General features: G+C 42.4%; 1 protein-coding gene and 1 long non-coding RNA gene across 8 annotated transcripts in view; one reads left to right on the forward strand and one right to left on the reverse strand.

The window, feature by feature from the left end:
* The window catches only part of CPEB2 (cytoplasmic polyadenylation element binding protein 2), a 62,572-nt gene extending 60,085 nt beyond the window's left edge, over positions 1-2,487 (reverse strand). For 6 of the 7 annotated variants that reach the window (XM_068543219.1, XM_068543217.1, XM_068543215.1 and 3 more), the window contains exon 1: positions 606-2,487. In XM_068543219.1, coding sequence (XP_068399320.1) covers positions 606-2,294 — 1,689 coding nt within the window. In that variant the 5' untranslated portion in view covers positions 2,295-2,487. The remainder of the gene's footprint in view (positions 1-605) is intronic. The other variant, XM_068543220.1, reaches the window with a different exon arrangement.
* On the forward strand, positions 1,923-21,531 carry LOC137764259 (uncharacterized). The gene is made up of 5 exons (XR_011073942.1): positions 1,923-2,210; positions 9,408-9,528; positions 14,619-14,671; positions 16,333-16,483; positions 21,402-21,531. It is a non-coding gene; the product is annotated as an uncharacterized lncRNA (long non-coding RNA).
* The last annotated feature ends 2,989 nt before the right edge of the window (positions 21,532-24,520 follow it).

Below are 24,520 nucleotides of genomic sequence, written 5' to 3' on the forward strand. Positions count from 1 at the left end.
GTTCCCTCATTGGACGACGGCGAAGGGTCACGGGCTGCCTACACGCACCGTCTCCGGTAATCATTCTCCTCCTTCCCGGGTTCGCTTCCCACGGGCGCTCCCCGCCCCTCCCCGAGGCCGCCGCCCGAGCCCACTGATCCCGCGTCCCCGACCCCAGGTCCTCCGACCCCCGAACCTTGGCCGTCTCGCCGTGTCTCCCGGACTCGAGGAAGCCAGACGGCCGCTCACTAGGCCAGGGGGCGCCGGCCGGGCCCCGGGGTCGCCCCATACGAGGGACGAGAGGGACGTCGCGCCCGGCCGCCCCCCGCCCCTGCCCTAGACCCACCGCCACGCCGGGGCTTTCGAGGGGGCGCCCGGCCGGGGCCACTTCCAGCGGGACCCGACTCTGGAGCCCCACAGCCCACGGTGGCCACAGCCCTCCCGCCCCGCCGGGGTCCGGTGTCCCGAGTCCCGTCGCCCTTTTCCGCCCTCCGGGTCCTACTCAGTCGGGCGAGGAGCCCTCGCCGCTGCCCCTCGGGGCCGCGCCGGGCCGGGCCCAGTCTCCGGCCGCCCCCGCCCGCGGTCTCCCCGGCCCCGCGGCGCAGCCGGGCCGTCGCCCGCCGTACCTGGTGGTGGTTGTAGGAGTTCCTCTGCTGCAGGAAGGCGGCCGCGGCCGCCTGATGCTGCTGCTGGAGCTGCGGGCTGACGGGTGACCTCCGGCTCTGAGGCTGCTGCGGCGCCGCGGGCGGCGGGGGCTGCTGCTGCTGAGGTAAATTCATGGCGGGCGGCGGTGGCGGGGGCACGGCGGCCGCCGAGAAGGGGCCCCCGAAGCCGCCGCCGCCGCCGCCCCCGCCGCCGCCGCCCGCCGGCACGCTGAGCCCAGCGCAGCCGTGCGGGGACACGGGCGAGAAGCTCGGGAAGAAGGCCGGGTTCATGGACGACGGCAGCCCGGGGTAGAAGCCGTTCTCCGAATCGGGGCTGGGCGGCGGCATGGCGCTGAGCGAGCCGCCGCCGCCGCCGCCGCCGCCACCCGGGGTGGTGGCCGACGAGCCCGGCTGCGGCTGCGGCGGCTGCTGGGGCGGAGGCGGCGGCTGCTGCTGGGGCGGCGGCGGCTGGGGCTGGGGCTGGGGCTGGGGCGGCGGCGACGCGGTCTGCACCGACCAGGGGGTGCCGAAGCCGGGCAGCGGCGGCGGCGGCGACGCGGAGCCACCTCCCCCTCCGCCGCCGGGGGGCCCCCCACCCCCGCTGCCGCCGCCGCCCGGGTGCGGAAGGTCCGGGCTCTGCAGGCTGCTGAAGGCGCCCGCGCCGAGAGCCCCGCCAGGCAGGAGGTTACTGGGACTGTTGAGCAGAGGATGGTTGGGGGACTCCATGGAGCCCGGCGCGGGGTTCACCGGCGGCGTCGAGGGGGCCAAGCCCGCATTGGGGGGTTCGGCGGCGCTGCCCTCGCCCACGGCCGGGGTCTTGCGAGGGCTGCCCGCGCCTCCGTGGCGGCGCCGCGGGGCTGCAGGCGGCGAAGGCTGGAGCTGCGGGAGCGGGGGCAGGTCGGCCGGGCGCTGCTGCGGGGCGAAGTCCTGCGGCGGGAGGTGCTGCGGGTGCGGGAGGCTGAACTGCTGCTGTTGTTGCTGCTGTTGCTGCTGGCGCTGGGCGAGCTGCGCCGGCTGGAGGAGCTGGCCGGGCGGCGGCGGCGAGCCGAACCGGCCGGGGCAGTGGAGCGGCGGCGGCGGCTTCGAGTCCGGAGGGTGGGGAAGGCGGGGAGGGCTGAACTCTTTCCTCTTCTGGCTGCTCAGCTGCTGCTGCTGCCGCTTACTGAAGTCCTGCGGGGAGGAGGTGCGGCAGCAGCAGCAGGAGGAGGCGGAGGAGGAGGGGTGGTGCAGACTCGGTTTGAAGTCCTGGGAGGGGAGGAGGTGGGTCACACCCGCGTTCGTGCCGCCGCTGGGGTGGTGGTTGGGGAGTTTCTCCGTGGCCTCCGCCCCCGAGAGTGGCCGCGCCGGCTGCTGTGTCAGCCTCAGCAGCAGTTCATCCTGCATGGTCTGCTGATGCGCCGGGAACGGGGAGGAAGAGGAAGCGGTGGCGGCCGAGCTGTCCGCGCCGCCGCAGCCGAAGGGGATAGAGAAGGGGGAGGCGGCCTCCGAGAAGCCGGTGACAGGCAACGGCGGCGGCGAGATCGGGCCGAAAAGCGTGGCGGAGGGCAGCGGGGCGGCGGCCGCCGCGGCTCCAGCGGCGTAGGGACGGTACGCCCCGCCGCTGAACAGGGACCCGGGACTGCTGCTTCGGAGCCGGGCGGTTTGCAGCACCCCAAACCCTAAGTCCCTCATTTATCAGGCCGGCGGCAGCGGGAGGAGACGCACCCCGTCCGCTGCCCCGCCTAAGAAGCCGCCGGATCTGGGGCGGTGCGGCCTTGGTGGAAGGAGGGGGAGTCAGTGAGAGAGGGACACCGTGACTGAGCCAGGGGCACCGACTTCGGCCCCGCCACCCCTCGCGGCAATGACCGCCACCTCCCGAGACCTGCTCGGGCGCAGCCCCCGCCGCCGCCGCCCTGGCCGCTTAAGAACCCCGGAACGTGCGTCAGCGCCACCTCACAATCGCACCGCCCCCCGCGGTGCGTCCCGGCACGCGCGAGCTCGAGGCCGCGGCGCCCCCGCTGCCCCGCCCCCGTCCCGCCCCTTATTAATATGCAGGCTCGGCCGGGGCGGCGCGAGCACTCTCGGGAGGGCGGGAGGGCACGGGCGCGAGCGGCGCGTTCCTCGGGCTTTCCCTGCGCCCGGGGAAAGGAGAGGACGGTTGAGGCGGCGGGCGGCCGAAGCGGCCTGTGCGCCCGGTACGAGCGCACGAGGGCGAGCAGGCGCGGGGGGCGCGGACGGTTACTGGGCAACCGCCCCTCCCGGCGCTAGGTCCTCGCAGAACCTGCAGCAGGTCGCACGCGCTACTTTCCCCCCGTCCAGTCGCCCTTGGGGCCCTGCCTCCTTGTCACCTCCGCTTCGTCCTCGGTCACAGGAGCCTTGGTCACAGGGACAGGGGCTACCCTAGGCGGCGCTGGCCCGCGGGGGAAACTGAGGCCGGTTAGTGGCTTTCAATGTCGGCAGCGCGAGGGAGCGGGGACCCGGCCCCTGCCGCCCTCCGGGCTCGGCGCAGGAGGCCTCTGGCCGACTCGCCTGTGCGGGGCTCCGCCAGCCTTGCCGACTGCGGAGCGCGTCGCCTACACCTCTGGCCCCACCATGGCCCCGACTCGCAGCCCTCCTCGTCGCCCTAGAAAGCGCCTCCTTTTCGCTCCGGTTTCTGTTTTTAGCCTCTCGTGCCGAGTACTGTTATCCACCTTCCCGCAGCCGCGTGAAATTGTTTTCTGTAGGGTAAACACGAAGGCCCGGCCATATACCATACATTTTCACTTAAGTAATGAGGAACAAAGTCCCTGGAACCCACCGCGGCTCCGTGCGGTTTTTTACACACAGACATGCATATAATGGGTTCCGAGGCGAGCTCCCTTGGTAACCCTGGGCCCGCTCCAAATCCTCCTGTTTCAGAAAGCGTTTCGTGTGCTGCCGTCGGGACTGCAGTGTGTGGGACTCCTCCCCACCACATTCATTCTGGCATCCCCGCCCTTTTCCCCTAGGGAGACTCTAATTTAAACATTTCCGAAGCTTTATGAATTTCCAAGGGAGAAAGATTTCTCACATCAGGGGGGAAAAGGAGGTTCTGACTCAGCAACAGACTTGTTGAGGCTTGCAAAATGGAAGGGGAGAGAGAGCTTTCCATGGTAGAGCTCTTGTTGTAAGCAACAGAAGAGGAACTAAACCTGTGTATTTCCTAAAGAAACATTTTACATAGAGAAAACATATATATATATGAGGGTCTAGCTAAAGGAATAGCAGAGGGATCCATACTAGTAAGATATGGATTTCATGTTCCTGTTTTGCAATTTTAACTTTTCCTTGGTGTTTAGAGAAGTGAAACTATTGAAAGAATCCTGGAATACAGACTAATAATCTCAAAAGCAATTGAAAATGGGTTCAGATTCTATTTGATTTGGATTTAGAACTGAACTAAGATTAATAGTGTTATAAATTAGCACACTTTTACTGATGTAGGCAAGAGTGTACACTTTTGAGTCCTCATTCTCTATTAGTTAAATTTCATCCCCTTTTTACTTTGCTTTTGTTACTTCAGTGTTTCAAATTTCTATAAATCAGAATAAATACAGAAGAAAGAGGAAAACATTGCAAGGGGAAAATACATTCCATGTATAATGTTTATGTTTAATATCCTGTCTAATAAACTAAGTTTGACATTGTCTTTAAATAAGGAAAAGGTACTTTTTAAAAACAAGTCATAAATGGTTTAGAAATCAGTGGGTACATAGAAAATTGGTTTGAGTTAATAATCTCAAAACCATTTTTAACAATCCAGCAAAATATAAAACTGGAGAATTCCTTTTTTCTTCTAAATTACAATGTCTAGAAAATAACCTGAGCTCTTTAGAATTAAAAATATAAATGGCCATTTTCACAGCACCTATTGACATATTACTATTATTCATTAACATATTTTGCACGGAAAATATTCGGCAACTGAGGCATATAAAGTATTGAAGAATTTTATTTCTAAGTAAAGTTATATTTGATTGGACTCATCTGCAGATCCAAAGACAAATCTTGAAAATGTAGGCACGAAAATTAGCTCAATCATCCATTAAAACTGCAGTTAGTGCAATGTAAGAAGAGAGAGCATACGTTTAAAAGCTAAATGGTGCCATTCTGGGCTGAAGTTTGAATAAAAACAAGATTTCTTAGTGTGCTGAGACTAGTTTTGTTTTAGAGCATTTAGAGCTCTCCAAAACGGAAAAAGCCATCAAGTTTGGTATTATGTAATAAGGTCAAACTTCATATTAAGTACACTAAATTCTGCAGTTCTACTGCCAGATCCTCTACTCACTGCTTTAACATCTGAGAGAGTGTTGTGAGGGTCCTGCTTTTTATAGCAAAGAAAGTTATATTCTGAAATCTAGAACTTTTAAGCTGGTGAGTGTCCCATCATTGAAAATATTCCAACATAAAGGTTTCCTATAGTGGAGGTAGAGGTGGGTGGGAGGAGAGGGGCTGTGGCCCTCTAGCAGGTCTAAAGCCAAGTTCTTATGAATCTATATTCTAATCATATTTACATGAAAATACGTTAATTGTATGACCAGTAACTCGCTCCCTGAGTTTAATTTGACTGTCCCTTGTTCATTTCCTCCCACTGCCCTGGGCCAGTGTGTTTAAAAATATTTTGCTGCAACCCAGGACACACACATACACCTGAAATAAAGCTTTTATTAAGCAATTCTTACTCTTGATACATGCAACAAGCTCTTTTAAATTTTTATTTTTTAAAAGAATTGATCACTGAATTGATCTCAAATCACTAAGTTGATTTTAAGACTCACATTTAGGTGTCATGAGCTGAAATTGAAGAACACTGTCATAGAAGACTATTTCACACTTTCTCTATCTTAAAGCCTCCTCACACCTTCCTCTGTCCTCACTCTCAGCTGCTGAGCTGGCTTTTTATTTCACTGAGAAACTAGAAGCAGTTACAAAGCTTCCCCAGGCCCTCACGGCTCCCTTTTCTAGTCACTGCCTCTGTCCCTGTACACCTCACCTTCCTTCCTGGTACATGGAAGGTCTGTCCATACCCCCACTTTCCCATCTAAGGCCAGCCCCTCCACCGGTACACCAGCTCCTCCTCCCGCTTGCTCAGGACACAGCTTTATAGACATCCCAAATTTAACAGGCCCAAAATTGAACTCCCCACCTTGTTAATTCCCATCTGGGTAAACACCACTCCATTGTTCTAGTTGCTTAGGCCGAAAACCTTGGAGTGGATCTTGACTTCTATTTTTGTTACAGGATATCCAAGCCATCATTACATGCTGCTTGTCCTACCTTTAAGTTATATCCAGAATCCAACTACCTCTCACCACTCCCACCTCAAGCAACCTGGCCCAGGTCACCATTTTTTCTCCCCTGGACTGTTGCTCTCAACTCCTAACTAGTTTCCCAGCTTCTGATCTTGTCTACAATCTATTCTCCATAAAGCAGCTGGAATGCTCCTTTCAGACAGATCACATCATCTCCTCTGACGAAATACTTATACTTATCAGAATAAAAGTCAAAACATTTTCAATAACCGAAACGTTCTTCATGATTGCCTCCTGCCCCTACTAATCCCCCTGACAACTTCTACCCCACAATAGAATGCTTATTTCTTTAATGTACAAGGCCAAGTCGGCCCCAGGGACTTTGCTCTTGCAATTCCCATTGTCTGGAATACTTGTCCTCCTCAATACCAACAGGGCTCACTCTATCAGTGTTCTCATCTCTCTCTCTTTCTCACTTCTTTTAAGTCTCTGCTCAAGCTCATTCTTCTCAGTGATATCTTCCCTGCCCGCCATTGTAAAACAGCAGCACCCTCCCTCCATTCCAGCCTCCTTCTCCCCCCCGTAGGTGGTTTGATTTTTCTCCATCTGGCCCACTATGTACTTAAATTGTTTATCTGTCCTCCCTATTAGTTCGCAAGCTGCATAAGGGAAGATACATTGTTTTGTTCACAGTTGCATCCTCAGCACCTAGAACAATCCTGGCACACAGTAGGCACCCAAGAGTTGTCAAATGCATGCACTGAATGAAGGCATCGTGGAATTAACAAATAGCAGTTTTAAGAACTAATAGCTATAAATATACTGTAGTAATATGAGAGTCCGTTTATCAGTTGCTTGTTTGTTGGCAAGAGCTATCCAAACACCACCCAGATACTCTTAGGAATTATAAGCAAGGCCAGAAAGTTACAGGCGTTGACAGGATACGTGAGTGAGGACAGACAGGGCAGCTCAGGATTTTAACACAAGGGAATAGATAAACCTGCACTCTAAGAGGCAAGATTTCTGTCTTAGGAACATGGAGAAGGATGTAGCCTCCAGCACAGGGGTTCATTACAGGAACTTGAGCAAAGACAGGGAATCAAAACTCCAGCTCATAGAAACAGTGAACCAGTTTAGGCAGCATGGTAATGAGGCCAATTTGATGCTGAGCCTCCATGATGCTGGTTTCTTATTGCTGCCCAGCCTGTGAATGTGTCTGACCCCACAGGATGGGAAAGGATTAGTCATTAGGTGGGAGCTCATTAGTCTTGGCTTTGGGCTGGAGGAAAAAATAGAACTTAAGGTCTACATTGACCCTGTCCAACTTCAGGGTGCTTTATTGACAAAGTATCCCAGTGTAACACCATCTTCAATTACTTCTGGTTCTTCCTCCACTTTTCTAAACCTTCCTTCATTCTCTCCTCTACCCACCTCTCTCTTTACATATCCCTTTTATGTTGGAGTTCCTTAGCTTATATTCTTGGTCTTCTTCTCTACTTCTACATACTCTTTCTAAGTGACTTTATCCACTATCATGTTTTCAAATATCATCTGTCTCAGACCCATGAATTCAATGTGTCCATACCTGAACTTACCGTCTTCTCCCAAACCCGCTCCTCCTCCTTACTCCCTATCTGGCCGACGGCATCATCACGCAACCAGTTTCTCAAGCTGGAAACTTGTTATCCTCTTCTTCCCTCTCTCACTCTCCAAAAACAATTGCTTACTATACTCTGTCAATTCTGCTTCAGAAATGTTTCTCAAAGGTAGACCCCTGAGCCCTTTCCCCTACCCAAGTCTTAGCTCTGAATTTTTTCTCTGTCCTGCTCTAGTGCACAGCCTCTTAGCTGGCTTCCCTACCAGTTCCTCTTCTGAATCTATTCCCTTTAATAGTCCCCAAAAAACAACTATGATCCTGTTACACTGTCCTGTCAATGATCACTCTCTAGCTTCCACAGTATCAAGTCCAACTTGCTAGTAGACAGGACCCTTCAGAACTTATTTGCAACTTGCCACTTTGCCTTTTTCACCTGTCACTCTCCATACTACCAGATTCTCTGAATTAGCCATGTCATTTCATAATTCTGGGCCTTTGCACATGATGTTTCTAGTCCCTGGAATGCCTCTTTTCATCAGCTAATGCTTCCTTCCTTTCAAGACCCAGTCCAAATGCCATAGCCTTTCCTGACTCCCCCTGGACAGTGAGTTGAGGCCTGTTCTACACTCTTAACATTGTCGTAATAATTTTTTTTACTGTTATAACATGTGTCACATGGACATAACAAGGAAACAATTATGTTTCCTTGGCTATCTGCCCTTTTAGACTGTGAGTTGCTATGGGTCATGGTTTTCTGTATGTATCTCTGCATCTTTCTTGCCTGCCACAGTAACTGGAACATGGTTCCCAATAAATTTTTATTGATTATTAATTGCCCAATTAATGCTGTAGGAAGGATGAAAGAAACGAGAGAAAGAAGAAAGGAAGGCAAAGAAGAGGGAGGGAGGGAAGGAGGAAAGTGTTTCCAAAGCACACTTAAAAGGAGATGTACCATTTTCTAGAAAACTGTAGCATTATTGAGTTATGGTTGCTGGAGGAACAAAAAATAAACAGACCATAACAAATAACAAAAAAATCTCACTCCCCTTCCCAGCATTTTCTTTGATAATACTAAACTGAAAGCTCCATTCTTTTTTTTTTTTTTTTCAAATTTATTTATTTATTTTTGTCTGTGTTGGGTCTTCGTTTCTGTGCGAGGGCTTTCTCTAGTTGTGGCGAGCGGGGGCCACTCTTCATCGCGGTGCGCGGGCCTCTCACTCTCGCGGCCTCTCTTGTTGCGGAGCACAGGCTCCAGACGTGCAGGCTCAGTAGTTTTGGCTCACGGGCCTAGTTGCTCCGCGGCATGTGGGATCTTCCCAGACCAGGGCTCGAACCCGTGTCCCCTGCCTTGGCAGGCGGATTCTCAACCACTGCGCCACCAGGGAAGCCCAAAGCTCCATTCTTGTTATTACAGTCTTCATTCTGCTTACTCTGCCATTCCATTTTGACAAAGGGAAGTATCTAGAATCTTCCCCTGATAATAAAGTGTAGCCCCCAAACACAATAAAAGGTTTTCCAGATGGTGTTACCCTTTTTGAAGCCTGGGAGATTTGTCATTCAACTCCAGTGTTCCCATATAGGGAAGAAGCCCTCAATGTCTCCAGTAATTCCTGCCATGATGCTATTGGGCACTTATGTAGACTGACTTAATTGTTCCATTCTCACCTTTTATCTTTAGGCCTAGTCAACTTGATTAGATTACAAATCTTTGGAGACAGTGGCCTTGTATATTTATTTTCCTAGTTCTTCTTGATTGTTTTATGTATCCATTAACTATCGAGTACCTACTATGTGCCAGACACTGCCAGGCACTGGGGATACAACCATGAACAAAACAGAAGACACATATATTATTCTGTGCAGAGTCAGAAATACTGTAAATAAATGTTTGCTGTTGATACTAGTTATGATAATTCCCAACCCTAATTATCTTGACAGATTCATGAACAGTGAGATTCGAGGCTGAAACCGACCTACTAAATTGGAGTCCTACGTGCTGCAACATCGCCTTGCTAGTCTGGTCATGGGTGGAGCCCTGGGATGCATGTTGGATATAGAGGTAAGGCAAATTCATCAAGAAGGCAGAAGAAACCACACACTGAAACACATTGTAATGCTGGCTTGCAGTGAGATTTTCATTTGTTTTCTCCCATACTTGTCACAGTATATTTTGTGAGTAGATAAAGCAAAAGTAAATTTCTATTTTACAGTTGGAAAACCAAAACCCAGGAACAAAATAATTTGCCACAGGTAGTTTCCATAGCCTGGGCTTAATGCCTCCATCTCCCCATTTCTCAGTCTCCTGCTTCATTACTTGGACATAAGGCTGTCACCCAAAATATGCAACATATTTGAGCAAAACAGAGCTATGGTGACAAGCCCTAAAAACATTGGTGGCTAGTCTACCAAAGGATAAAGGATGGAAAGGATAAGCCTTGAAGCGTTCTCAGTAACACCTAACTACATGAATAACAATTGGCAGTAGTGACTCAGAGTGAAAGCATCTTATTTTCAAAATTCATATCCCATGAAAATTCAGAAATAGTCCTCAAATGTGCTTACTCATTTTTCTCCTATTAGAAGAATGAGGTCTGACAGTATATATTTGATATACTGCATTTAATTCTTTTCTTTCACATTCTGGAAAGCTAACTCTTTTTATTGATAAATTATTCTATGCAGAGAAAAGTGAAGATGCATTTTGACTAAATACTAAATATTTAGCCTTTATATAGATGAAGGGTATTACATCTATCAAATTTGATCTTAGAAAGAAGATTAAAATTAGTAAATGTTTATTTTGGAGACTATGAATGTTCAATAAAAAAGAAAAACAGGAGGTTTACTTGGTAGGAGGCATTGATACCAGCCTTTGTGCAAGGGCTGACTAAGTGTAACGATGGTGGATGGAAAGCATTCTGAAGAAAGGGGGTTGTTTGATTTTAGACCAGATTTGTACATCAACCTGATTGCTATCAATTTACTTTTACTCACTGTCTACTTTGTGTCTACATAGGAGTCTAGGACTTTATGTCACCTTTCATCCAAGTTTCATTTATAAAGTATACATCATTGTATTAGGTTTGCAGACCATATTCCATAACAATATGAAGAAAAATAGATGTCAATTTTCAATAGAAAAATTATAGGTAAACTTTTATGAAAAAACCTTTAGAAGATTTTCATAAAGGCATAAATCATTCATATGAAAATGCTTATGTTTTAGGCTGATCCATATTTAACTCACATTAAGGGACAGGGAGGAGGGGTATGTTGGACACAGTGGGGCCTATGGAGTCAGAGACCTGACGTTTAGCCCCAAGTCTTTCTGTTACTGTGTAACTTCAGCAGTTAAGCTTTGGGAACCTCAGTTTTCTCATCTTTGAAGTGAAGGAAGCAATGACCGTCATCTGTGAAGTGGGAGTTGTTGTGAAGATCATTAGCAATATTTTAAATGGAGAGTCTTCTATGACGTTTGACGCAGAATGTATGTTTAAACAAACAAACAAATCTTGACTATCATCTGCCATGCTGCGTAAGGTAAAGAGTAGACTAGAAGGCCAGCTAGAAGAACACACTGGTAGTCCGGCGGGGGGCGGGGGGGTTGATAACAAAAACAAAAACAAAAAATTACCAAAAACAGGCAAATGGATGGTGATAATGGTAGTAACATCCCATTAACAGAAATGGAAGGATAAGTCCAAATGAAAAATGGAAAAAGTGAGGAGGCTAAATTCTTCCTACATTTGAAAGGAAGAAAGAAATTCTAAAAGTTAAATATTAAACATCTTCAATGACTATTTAATCTCTAAGGAAAACCAGTGATGTAAACAGGGCAAACTCAGGCTTTACGGGCAGAACTGAATTCCAGTACTAGTTCTGACACCTACAGGGTGGAGTGTGTTAGCCTGGGCAGGTTAACCATTGTCAGTCTGTTTTCTCCTCTGATAAATAACATGAAAAATACCTAACGCCATGAGACCACTGGTCTTGAAACTAGGATCCATCCAGATCATCTCAGTCCAATAGAAATATATTGTGAGCTACAAATGCAAACTACACATGTAATGTGAAATCTCTTAGAAGTCACACTGAAAAAAGGAAAAAGAAGTGGGGGAGGTTAACTTGAGTAATATATTTTTTAACTCTGTATATGCAAAATATTATTTCATTGTGTAATCGATATAGAAGTTATTACTGCATCTGCAGCATCTATTGAGATCGTTGTGGTTTATTCTATTAATATAATGTATTATACTGATTGAGTTTCAGATGTTAAACCAATCATATATATATATGATTACACACCATGACCAAGAGGAATTTCTCCCAGAAATACAAGATTGGTTTAACATCTGAAACTCATATATATATATATATATATAGCTGGATTTGGATTGCTAGTATTTTGTTGAGGATATTTACATCTGTATTTGTAGGGACTATTGATCTGTAGTTTTCTTTTCTTGTCATGTCTTTGTCTGGTTTTGGTCTTAAGGTAATACTGGTCCCATAGAATGAGTTGGGAAGTGTTCCTTCCTCTTCTAAATCTTCGTAAGAGTGTCTGAAGGATTGACATTAATTCTTTTTTAAACGTGTGGTAGAATTCACTAGTGAAGCCATCTAGGCCTAGACTTTTCTTTGTGTGAAGATTTAAAATTGCTAATGAAATCTCTTTACTTGTTATAAGTCTATTTGGATTTTTAATTTTTTCTTTTTTCAGTTTCAGTTGTTTGTGTTCTTCTGGGAATTTATCCATTTCATCTAGGTTATCTCATTTGATGTCATACGATTATTCATAGTATTCCCTTACAATCCTTTTTAGTTCTGTGAGGTTAGTACTGAGGTCCCCTCTTTTATTCCTGATTTCAGTAATCAGAGTCCTTACTTTTTTTTCTTGGCCAGGCTAGCTAAAGTTTAATTTTGTTGATCTTTTCCAAATCACTAACTTTTGATTTCATTGATGTTCACTATTATTTTTATTCTCTGTTTTATTTATTTGTGATCTAATCTTTATTATTTTCTTCCTTTTGCTTGCTTGTGTTAGCTTATTCTTCTTTTTTTAGTTTCTTAAGGTGGAAGTTCAGGTTATCGATTTGAGATCTTTATTCATCTTATAATTATAAGCATTATAGCTATAAGTTTCCCTCTGATTGCTGTTTGAGCTGCATCTCATGAGTTTTGGTATGTGTGGTTTTATTTTCATTTATCTCAAATTATTTTGTAATTTGCATTGTGATTTCTTCTTTGACTCAATTGTTATTTAGGAGAGTTTTATTTAATTTTCACTTATCTGTGAATTTCTCAAATTTCCTTCTATTATTATGACTTTTCATTTCCTTCCATTGTGGTCAAAGAACACTGTATAATTTAAGTACTTTTAAATTTATTGAGGTTTGTTTTATGGCCTCCTAACATATACTACTAACATATCCTGGAAAATGTTCCATGTGCACTTGAGAAGAATGTATATTCTGCTTGTTGTTGATTGGAGGGTTCTGTAGAAGTCTGTTATATTTAGTTGGTTTACAGTGTTTACGTTTTCTGTTTCCTTGTTGATCTGCCTGGTTGTTCTACCCATTGTTGAAAGTGCGGTATTGAAGTTTTCAAATATTATTGTTGAATTGTCTATGTCACCTTTTAATGTATGTATTTTACGTCATGTTTTGGGGCACTCTCTTGTTGGATGCATTATGCTTATAATTGTTTTGTCTTCATGATGGACTGACCCTTTTATTATTATGTCCTTTTTTGTCACTAGTAACAAAATTTGTTTCTAAGTCTGTTTTGCCTTATACTACTGTAGCCACTCCAGCTCTATTTTGGATACTCTTTGTATGGGATATATTTTTCTATCCTTTTATTTTCAACTTATTGTGTCTTTGAATCAATTATGTCTCTTGTGATGGCATGTAGTTGGACCATGTTTGCTTCATTTGACCATTCTCTGCCTTTTGACTGGACAGAGACACACATTCTTATTAGAGGAATGATATTATCATTATGTCATAAACTGTACACTCATTGCTTTATTACAGATTTGATACTGAGAGCTAACATATTGCTTTACCTTCTTTTTATAATTTATGAAAATGGATTAATCATTCATATTAGATCTATATTATTTTAACCTTGACTACTTTTTATAATCTGTCTTACAGGATTCATTTTGCAACTTATTTCTCATTGTTTTTATAATGTTTCTTGCAATGCTTATTAACATATGTATTTGAATTGAAATAATAAAAGCAGAATTCTTCTGAAAGTGTAATTCAGCTTATTGTTTGCCATGGATATTTTTGTAAATTGACCTAAATATACAGCTCCACAGTTTTGATTTAATATATATGTATAAAATCCAGGAAGAAAGTATAGTGGAAATGTGAGTTGAAATAGACAAAGGAAAGGCCTAAAATTCCCAAATATTACAAAATAGTTTTTCATATATTTTTAAATAGCTGGTCTTGAGTATTAAATTATTATATATGTATTAATTTGATACATTTAAAATGATATAGTAATTATATTTAAAGTGACAATATTAAATATATATTGAAAATTACATCCTTTGTGACAATGTCAACTTATGATAAAAATTTTAGATACCTTAAAATGTACAAGACATTTAGAACTGTTCAAAAATACACGATATTGTTTAAATGTTCAAAATGTCTTCGGGTGATTCTCGAGGAAAAATGTTTGAAGACCAGGTCAAAGAACAAAGGCACTCTAAATTCATCATCTCTGGTTGCCTTATTTACTTCTATATTCCCAGTGCCAATCACATCTCCATGACTGAATGAATGAATGAATGTCCTGAATGGTTAACATTACAAATTACACACTTGCTGCCTAAAGAAAGGATGACCCTGGAGGTGGATTTTTCCCTCTGTAGGTTAGATAATTATTAGTTGGTAGGTAGAGAGAGTGGGGTCCTGATGGAAATGAGGAAAGGATACCTACACTCCTGACTTGATAAGACAGCCTTGGGTGACTAACTTTACCCTTGTCAGACTCCAGCAAAATGAGAGAAAGATTGAGACCTAGACTTAAGGGAACCCAATGAAGTATTATACTGAGATCCATACATAACAATTATCTTGAATTCTATAAGCATTTTTTGAGAATCTACTTTTCCATCACTGCTAGGCACTGGGCATGCAAGGAAGAAGACAGAGTATAAAGAAGTCTACTGAAGCAGGGTAAGTGGTGTAAGAGAAACATACTAATTTATAGGTTGAATTATTTGAAATTACTGTTATTTGGCCATTTTTGATCTACCAAAAATATGGTAAATCATATGGTTCAGTCTACACGGTATGTGTAATTCTAGGATAAAGAGCAAGAAATCCTGAGGGATTCTGGTTAATCAGGGAAAGCAATATGCAGTCGTTGGCATTTGAGCTGGACACTGAAGGATGAAAAGGAAGGATGGTGGATGGATAGCTGGCAGATAGGATATCTGAGATAACAGGATCAACAAGAGCAAGAGTAGAGAGAATTGGAAGGTACATGTGTGTCCTGGAAAGGTACATTGGGTTTCCTTTTTGTTGAGGCCTGAGAAGTGTGAATAAATGTAGAAAGGAGCCCGAGATTTGAGTTAAGAGTCCTGTAGGCCTAAGAAGATGCTATAGAGTCAGCAATGGGAAGCCACTGAAGGCTTACCACAGGGAGTATTGTGAACAGATATAATCTTTAGAAGAACTCAGGTGGCTGAATGGGGAATGAGTGATGGGTAGGGAGGTTGAGACTGGAGGCCCAGAGATGCATAGGAAGCTCCTGCAACAGTCAAGATGAATGCAGTAGATGTGTATATGGGTTGAGAAATAGGGCATGTTTCTCAGACAAATTTATCATGGTTTGGTCATTGATTAGGTTGAGGGATTAGTTGTAAGAGGTGTAGGTTCAGGAGTGGAGGAAGGGAGTAAGCTACATGGGGATATCCTGCAGTGAGGGTAGAGTTCTGTGCTCTGGGTCTTAGCTCTGAAAGTAGATGCAGTTATCAGGGGAATTTGCCTAGGAAGAGCAGGGAAACAGAGGAAGGCAAAAGGACAGAGCAGGGGATTAGGAATGGATCTGTGCCCTGTGCTTAACTACATTTTATCTTCATCACAACACTTGTTTACCTCAGTGTCTACCCTTCACAAGTCTGTGAGACCTCCAAAGGTGGGAATTAGATCTTGTCTATTCTTCAGCGTTCTCAAAGCTCATACATAGTCAAGGGGTAGCCACTTAAAAAAATCCTTGCTGTTTAGCACAGGGAGCTCTACTCAATATTCTATAATAACCTATATGGGAAAAGAATCTGAAAAAGAATGGTTATATGTATATATATAACTGAATGATTTCGCTGTACACCTGAAACTAACATAACATTGTAAATCAACTATACTTTAATATAAAATACAAATTAAATTAGAAAAAGTCCTTGCTGAATCAAATCTTAACTTTTTATGGAATGTTTTCTAGGTTCTTGTCATTGTTTTAAGTGCCATACAGGTGCCCTTCCATTTCATATTTTACAGATGGGGAAACAGAAGCATGCACTTGTTCAAGGTCACAATTAGTGAGTGGGAGCCTGGATTTGAACTCAGGCAGTCTGACACCAGAGGCTGCCGGCACAAAACTCCCATGCATGCTCTGGAATGAATAGTCAGAGTGACATCCGTTTGGCACTTTACAGTTTAGGGTTGCTCTCATAGTCAGTTCTAATATCCTCAAAGTACCTTTGTGAGATGGAGGGAGGGGAAAATCTTATTGAGTAAATGAAAGTTAAGTGGATTCATGAGGAAATACAGCTAGTAAGTGGCAAAACCAAGCAAAGCCACCATCTTCTGAGTTACAACCCTGTGTTCCATTTCAGTCTTGCTTCCTGTGAGTCCAGTTGTCTGTCTTATTGCTCAAGAAGATAGAATGCATCAGCAGGTGGCTGGAGAGGGGGGCTGTGGAAGAAGCAGAAATACCTCTTGACTAGCTGGACATGTTTCCTTGAGGGATTTAGGAACTTCGTTCTGGTAAGACTATAAGGTGTTTGTGGGTCAGACTTACTTGTGAAAGCTAATGTGAATGTGAATACGAATAGTCTCTTTTATTAGTAATCATGAATGCTCAGTATTTAGGCACAAGTCACATGTAAACAAATGATTGGTTTGTTGATTTTAGATGTAAATGAAAAGTAATCTATTGACTTATCTATTCACCCTTGCTGGGGACATAACCTGGAATCTGTCCTTAGGTGTAATGTCAGGGATCCCTCTACAGTCTAACCACCCCAGCCTCCTTAGAGGCCTCTATGGTTCATTTACTAAGGAGGATAAGATTTGCCCTCTTAATAGGAGACTGGAAAAGAGAACGATGGATATTGAATTTCTATAGGCCTTTGTTTAACCTAATCTGCTACCACACATAGACTCTTCTTTGATGGCTGGTCTCCTTAGATAGGAGAGACTCATGAAAGATTTCAAAGGAACTGAAAATGAGATTGATAATAAGCTTCATACTTGTGTTCAGCTCATTTCAGTTTAGAAAAAGAAAAGTGTCGGTGCCTCTGACAGATACTACCTTGTTTGAATTTTATGAGTCCTAGGCAAGGTTGGCCTGTCATTTCTCTGCCATTATACAAGATTGGTTTTCTTGCCGAGTTTCACCATTGCTAATATAGACTCTGAAGCAGCAAATACCACAGAGGATTCGTAGGTGAGACATCTCCTGTTTTGTAAGTAGATGTGTTTATTTATACAGAAGGTGAAAGTATATCCTCAGTGTGACCAATATATTTAGTCCCTTAACTTCTGAAATAAGTGCTGTTTTGATAATTATAACAGAAGCACCTACATTTTTCCTGTTTAAAGAAGGGACTAAATTAGTAGTTCTTGTCTATAGTATTAACTAACATATAATATTAACCATTAATTTATAATAAGTATAAACGTGTATTTATGACTCTCTACATGCAATGTGCTATTCTAAATATTTAATCCACTTTACAACTCTATGATAAATACTATTATTGTTTTCATATTAAAGGCAAGTGAACTGAGGCACAGGACTGTTAAGCAGCTGGCTTAAAACTGCAGAGCTAATGATAGAGCCAGAATCCCAGGGGTCCTGATCTTAACTGTGCTAAAATGTTGTGAGTCTAACGACTTTGTCTCCACAAAACTGGAAAAGACTTCTGAGAAGTGGTGGGACATTATAAAGATCTTCTAAAGATGGGAGTAAATTTAGGAAAACGGAGAGCTAGAGAACTTAACAAAGTTTGTAAATGAACGCTCTCTTGTGTAGCTTTGAGGGATTCTTCTTCCACTTCTCTCTGACCTTAGGGTTTCACTGAAATCTTGAGCAGGGTCTCTCGATGTAGCAGAGGCATGATGTTGTCTTAGGTTTATGAGAAGCTGATGGCTTTGTGCTAGCATGGTTTTCCTGTTGGTCTTACTGAAACCAGCAACCATAGATTCCAACTGCTTCATTCATGCTCACTGATGACGCCCCTCTTCTCAGTCAAACACCATACAAATGGATACCATTCCTTCATTGTTCCCTTTCTCCCTTCCTTCCATTCTCTAGGTCAATGAAATTAGTTAAACGAGCCTGATTCTGTGCCAGGGGTTGATGATTAAATAAATACATATGTAAATAAAATAAGACAAGGGTTCCTGACCTTTAAAAAGACTCAAATGTGGCTTTAAAAATGGCCATCTGGGGAATTCCCTGGTGATCCAGTGGTTAGGACTCAGTGCTTTCACTGCCAGGGCCCAGGTTTGATCCCTGGTCAGGGAGCTAAGATCCTGCATGCCACTCAGTGTGGCCAGATAAAAAAAAAAAAAAAAATTGAAAATGGCCATCTGTTCGTAGTATAAGTAGGTACAAAAGAGGGAATGCTTACCTCCACCTGGGGTGTTGGGAAAGGCTTCATAGAAGAGGTTAGTACTTGAACTGAGTTTTAAAAGATGTGTAGGTTGGGGGTGGGATGGTCAGAGGAAAATGAGAAGAGCATTCCAGGAAGAGGGATCATCAGTAAGAGTAGCAAAGGATTGGAGGAGGAAACAGTAGGACTTGAAGGAAGTGGAAGGAAGATTTCCTGGATGGGGCAGGGGTGTGGGGTGAGGCCATTAGAACAAGGCTGGAGAAGTAGGCAAGGGCCAGACCAGGTATGACAAAGAAAGGAAAATCACTGAAAAATCCACCTCCAGGACCTAAACCCAACACAACACCTGTATATGGTGATCTTGTTTTAAAAATTCCCTGCAGTTCATCAGATAATATTTGAACTTCAGGGCTTCAGGGATAGTGGATACTTTCATTAACATATTTTGTGGTATTTTATACACGTCCTGGCGCGATTAACACATCATCTTCTATGAGGAGAGTAGCTAGTGTGAACTTAAGATCAGTTTGATCTTTGATATAAGGTGTAAATAATTTTTTTTAACAATCACCCCAGAGCTTTTGTATAACACCTGTTTTCAGTTCTAATTTAATGCAAGATATGTTACCAAGATTCAGTATTAATGCCAGCATTATTTCATTCCAAATATTTCCATCCAAGTACTCTTTTTAAAACCAATACATAGTGCTTACTATATGCCAGGCGTTGTTCTAAGCATTTTACAAATATTAAATCATTCAATGATCTAACAACACAATAAGAGGTAGGTACTGTCATTATTGCTATTTTACAAATGAGGAAACAGTAGTTGAGTAACTTGCCTGAAGTTACAAAGCTGGTAAGTGGTGGAGCTGGGAGTTGAGTGCAGGCACCTTACTTCAGAGATGCTAGACCATGTCTTTGTTTTTAATTATCATTTATCTACTCTTTCAACTTACTTTTTTTCCAAACTAAATTATTATACAGGTTTTGAAGTTCTTTTGGTCACTTGTTTAACTGGCATCACACTATATTTTATAAACATTTCAATACAAAGATTACATTCTCATATATTATATATGACATTTATTTTTAGGTTATAGTTCTTGACTCTCGCTACACATTAGAATTACCTAGGGAGCTTTTTTTTAAAAAAAATATTGTTGGCCTGAGACGTACCTCCAAGAGATTCTGATTTAATTGGTTTGGGTGAAGCCTGGACATAGTATTTTAAAAACTCCCCAGGTGATTCTAATGTCATCCAGGGTTGAGAACCACTGATATAGATGGATCATTTATTGATTACTTTAGGCACTATGCTACGTATTTTACACATCATTTTTAACATTTTTGTCATTTCACTTGACAACCTGATTAGATAGGTATTATAATTATTGGTGTTTTACAGATGAGGAGATTGAGGAACCAGGAGGTTATGTAATTTGTCCAAGATCACACAGCTAGTAAATAGCAGAGACAGGATGTATGAGGTAAAACCACATTTTCTTAATCATAATGTGGTTGAGCATCCCATAGCATAAAAATAATTCATATACTGTATCATAAGTTAGTTGATCAGCATTCTGGAATCTATTTATTTTATATGTAGGTGCTAAGATGCTGAAAATTTGAAAAATTCAACTGCCTTTCCATTCAGTTTCTTAAAAATACTTTTCAAACCAAATTATGTGTAGTTATATACTTTTTCTGTTATATACATTTTTATATTATATAATATATTGTTATATATGCCATGCGTTTGTTATATTAGTAGACTTTTTATTCTTTTGTATTTCTTCATATGAATACATAAAACATTCTAAATAAGTCTCCAAATATATAAATACCTTATTAAGACTACTGGATGTTTTCTATTACTACTGAGAAGAAAGTGATACAAAAGCAGTTTATTCTTAGTAGAAAAGATTTGGGTTATACTGTGTGAAGAATTTTCTAACCGTAAGCAGCAACCTCTAGCTAATATACTTTGAGCATATTTGCTACATGCCAAGTGAAGTGTCTGCTACTTTCCATGCATTATTTCAGTAATACATTTAATGCATTCACTCATCTCAACCCATCTATATATAGAGTCTGTCATACAGCGTGAAGTAAGTCAGAAAGAGAAAAACAAATACCGTATGCTAACACATATATATGGAATCTAAGGAAAAAAAAAAAAAAAGGTCATGAAGAACCTAGGGGTAAGACGGGAATAAAGACACAGACCTACTAGAGAATGGACTTGAGGATATGGGGAGGGGGAAGGGTAAGCTGTGACAAAGTGAGAGAATGGCATGGACATATATACACTACCAAACGTAAAATAGATAGCTAGTGGGAAGCAGCCGCATAGCACAGGGAGATCAGCTCTGTGCTTTGTGACCACCTAGAGGGGTGGGTTAGGGAGGGTGGGAGGGAGGGAGACGCAAGAGGGAAGAGATATGGGAACATGTGTATATGTATAACTGATTCACTTTGTTATAAAGCAGAAACTAACACACCATTGTGGGGCAATTATACTCCAATAAAGATGTTAAAAAAAAAAAAACCTCCCACACTTATGTATCTAGCTCAGGACTCCTTTCTGAAATATGAATTTATTTATCCAGCTGCCTACTGATAGCTTCACCCAAATGTTTCAGAGATATCTCAAATATAACATGTCCAAAAAGAAACTCTCAATTTTGCTCCATTTTTTTCTTCCCTCAGTCTCTTTTATCTCAGTAAATGGCTCCATCATCTATCCTGTTGCTTCAGGCCAGAAACCTAGAACTCATCCTTGATTCTTTTTGCCGTCCTCCAAAATGGGCTTGATGGTTTCATCTCCAAAATGTGTCTCAAGTCCATCCACTTGTCTACATAGCCACTGCTACCACTATAGTCCATTCATCAGTGTATCTTGAACAGACCATTACGAAAGCCTTGTAACTGGTCTCCTTGTTTCTTTCCTGTTCTCTTATGATCCATTCTCCACCTTTCACCCTGAAGCCAGTGTTGCAGTCAGGGTCACTATTCACTTGCTAAAAAAATCTTTCAATGTTTTCCTTGCCTTTGCCTACCAGGTCCTGTATGATTTACTGTCAACTCCCATCACTCTCCCCCTCTCTCACTGTGTGCAACCACATTGGTCGTTCAGTTCTTCAGCCACTCCAAAAGTCTTCTTTGGCCCAGCAGACTCTTCCCCCAACTGCATGGCTGGCTCCTCATCTTTCAAGTCTCATCTGAAATGTAATTTCCTCACAGAGACCTTCATGGACCATTTTCTCCAAAATGCCTCCTTTCCCAGACCATTCTTTATTTCCTTATTAGCACTTATCATCACTTATGAGATTTAATTTATTCACTTATTTTATTGTCTATTTATTTCATTGAATGTAAGATCCACGATGGACTCATATCTGCCTTGTTTTGACTTATCTCCAACTGGTTCCTTAGCATATAGCACAGAATATGCTCACAAAAGAATATATTTTAGTTCTATGTTAAATGAATATAAATGTCATGAATCTTTGATATGTAATAAAAAACATAGTGATTTCTTCCTGAGATCTTAAAAGAAAATGCTAGTCTAGTGGTTCCCAAACTGTGTTTTATGCAGTGATGAATTAAGAAAAGAAAGCAAGAGCCAAATTTCTGTTGCCAAGATTTTGCTGTTACTGTTAAGTCTATATATAAACAACAACAAAAAAGCCACAGTTTCTATGTCCCCTGTCATTTTACCAGACAGAATGATGGAGAGTTAGAGGCATTATATGCCAAAGACACTATAAAGGTGTAGAAATGGAAATAGTGTGATAGTTTTGAGCAAATAGTAAAATTATTAGAAGAGAGTGACCAATAAAGAATTTGAAGAATTTGATAGGTTTATATAATGGAGAATTTTATATACTATACAAAAGCATTTGAATTTTATCCTGTAGGAAGTGAGGCACTCTATAGGATAAAAGAGCTTTAAGCAGGAAAATGACATGCTTCAATTTGCATTTAAAAATTTTCATTTTGTGTCCAATGTAGCCAATGGCTTGGAGGGAGATGAGACACAAATCAGTGAATCCAGCTAGAGGGTTGTTATAATCTATGAGCAAGACGGCAGATCTGGCTTGAAGTAAGCAATGACACTGAGGACAAAGGGGAAGGAACAGGTCTCTCCTATTAGCTTTTCTTGGAATGATTTCTGTGAAGCTCCAACAAAGTCGTGTTTCCAGTTTCAGCTTATATCATCCACCTATGGACTTTAGAATGAATTTCCATATTATTTATCTGTTGGCTTCATAGCTATCTTTTTTGATGACTATACTAAAAAACCCCCACTAAACTATAGAGCCTTCATTGTGAGGATTAAAAGAAGAAATGGATGTGAAAGCACTTTGCAAAGTACTATACAAATGGAAACTATTTTTATTACTACTAAGTCAATTTAGTGTACAAAGAGAAAAATCACTTTCCCACATGTACGCTCTCGTAAGCCAAGTCCCCAGGCAGGATGAATCACTCTTATAACCATAGCACTTTTTTGTACTTCTATCATAACACCTCCATTAATTATAAATTGTTTATGCATTGGTTTTTCCTTGTAGGGTATAAATCCTTTAGAGACGGAGAGATAGTCCTATGAATCTTTGCAACCTGGTTTGTGGTAGACAGTAAGAGCTCAGTAAATGTTAATCACATGCATGAATGAACAATTAGTTCCCAGGAAATGATAAAGGCAGATAGTAGGGAGTTGATGGGGACTTTAAAAGTAAGATAAATAATAGAGTAAATGTGTTAAAATGAAATGATTCAGAGTGATTGATGATCATATATTTTCTTTTAGTCAGAAGATGTATATAGATTTACTATATTGCCAGAATACTGTATTAACCTACTCTTAGTAAAATTAAATATTTTGTAACACTGATAATTAAACATCCTTTTACAGTATTGTATTCATTTATCTATTCATTTAGCAAATCTCTTTCCAATGTCTGGTAAGTACAAAGCACTGTACTATTGGTTTTATTTTTTTTTATTTTTAATTTTTTCTGTATCACCCTAAGTGTCCAGCAGCAGATGAATGGATAAAGAAGATGTGACACATATGTACAATGGAATATTACTCAGCCATAAAAAGAAATGTGCTATTGGTTTTGAATAGGCATGTCCCTCTCCTCATGAAGTTCCCTATCTAGTGGGGGGGGGCAGTGGTGAGGGGAGGAGGGCCTGCTCCATGCCAAACACTATCCTTGGAATTTTACATATTTTATAATAATAATTACCATTTACTGAGTACTCCTATAGTCATAACCACCCTGTAAGGTAAGCATTATTATGCCCGTTTTGCAAAAAAGAAACCTAAGCTAAGAAAAAAGTTATTAATTTATCTGAGATCACAGAGCTGGCAAGGGACTAAGGAAGGCTGATTGATAACAAGGAAGAACATAAGGATTATTTTTTATTTGAGAATCTAGATTCTCTTGCGTCATTCAAGTTAATTCAACAAATATCAATGGAATGCCGACAAGGACAGATGCATAAAATTATAGTGAATTATAATAATAAAGTCCCCACTCTCATGGGATTTTTGATTTGGTAGAAAGAGTTAGAAAAATAAACATAATCATAAGGTAGGATTTTAACCAAAGGTTGACAGGTCTTTGGGGGAAAATGGCTCTCAGGAACTGAGCCTTATCAAAGTGTGATATGAAGAGCATCCTGGGTTTGGGGGTCAGAAGACCATTATTTAAGGCGAATTCTCCTTGTTGTGGGACTGTGGGAAAAACACTTAGGTTTCTGGGCCTCATTGCCCTTATTTGTTAAATATGGACAATAATAGATTATGTGTCTACTTTATTTTAAGAATTAATGGGTGGAGATAAGGGAAAGCATTTTCTAAAATGCAACACAGATTTATGATAAAGAAAGCCAATTTCCTAGGAATGTCTTTTTGGTATAAGAGTCTTCAAATAAGAGAAAGCATAGAGAAATGACTTATAAGTCTTTTTCCCTAGTATATAATGTGGTGCCTGTCACATAGTAAGTGCTTAGTAAATACTTATCAAGCTTAGTTCCTGAATGGCAGAAGGAGACCAGAGGAAACCAAATCTCTCCTCCAGCTAGTGGGGAAGATATATTGTACTCAACTTCTTGTGACCTTTTCAACACATCAAGTAGTTGTCAATAAATGTATTAGTTATAATCC

Source organism: Eschrichtius robustus, chromosome 4, assembly GCF_028021215.1.
Source record: "Eschrichtius robustus isolate mEscRob2 chromosome 4, mEscRob2.pri, whole genome shotgun sequence".
Classification (NCBI taxonomy): domain Eukaryota; kingdom Metazoa; phylum Chordata; class Mammalia; order Artiodactyla; family Eschrichtiidae; genus Eschrichtius; species Eschrichtius robustus.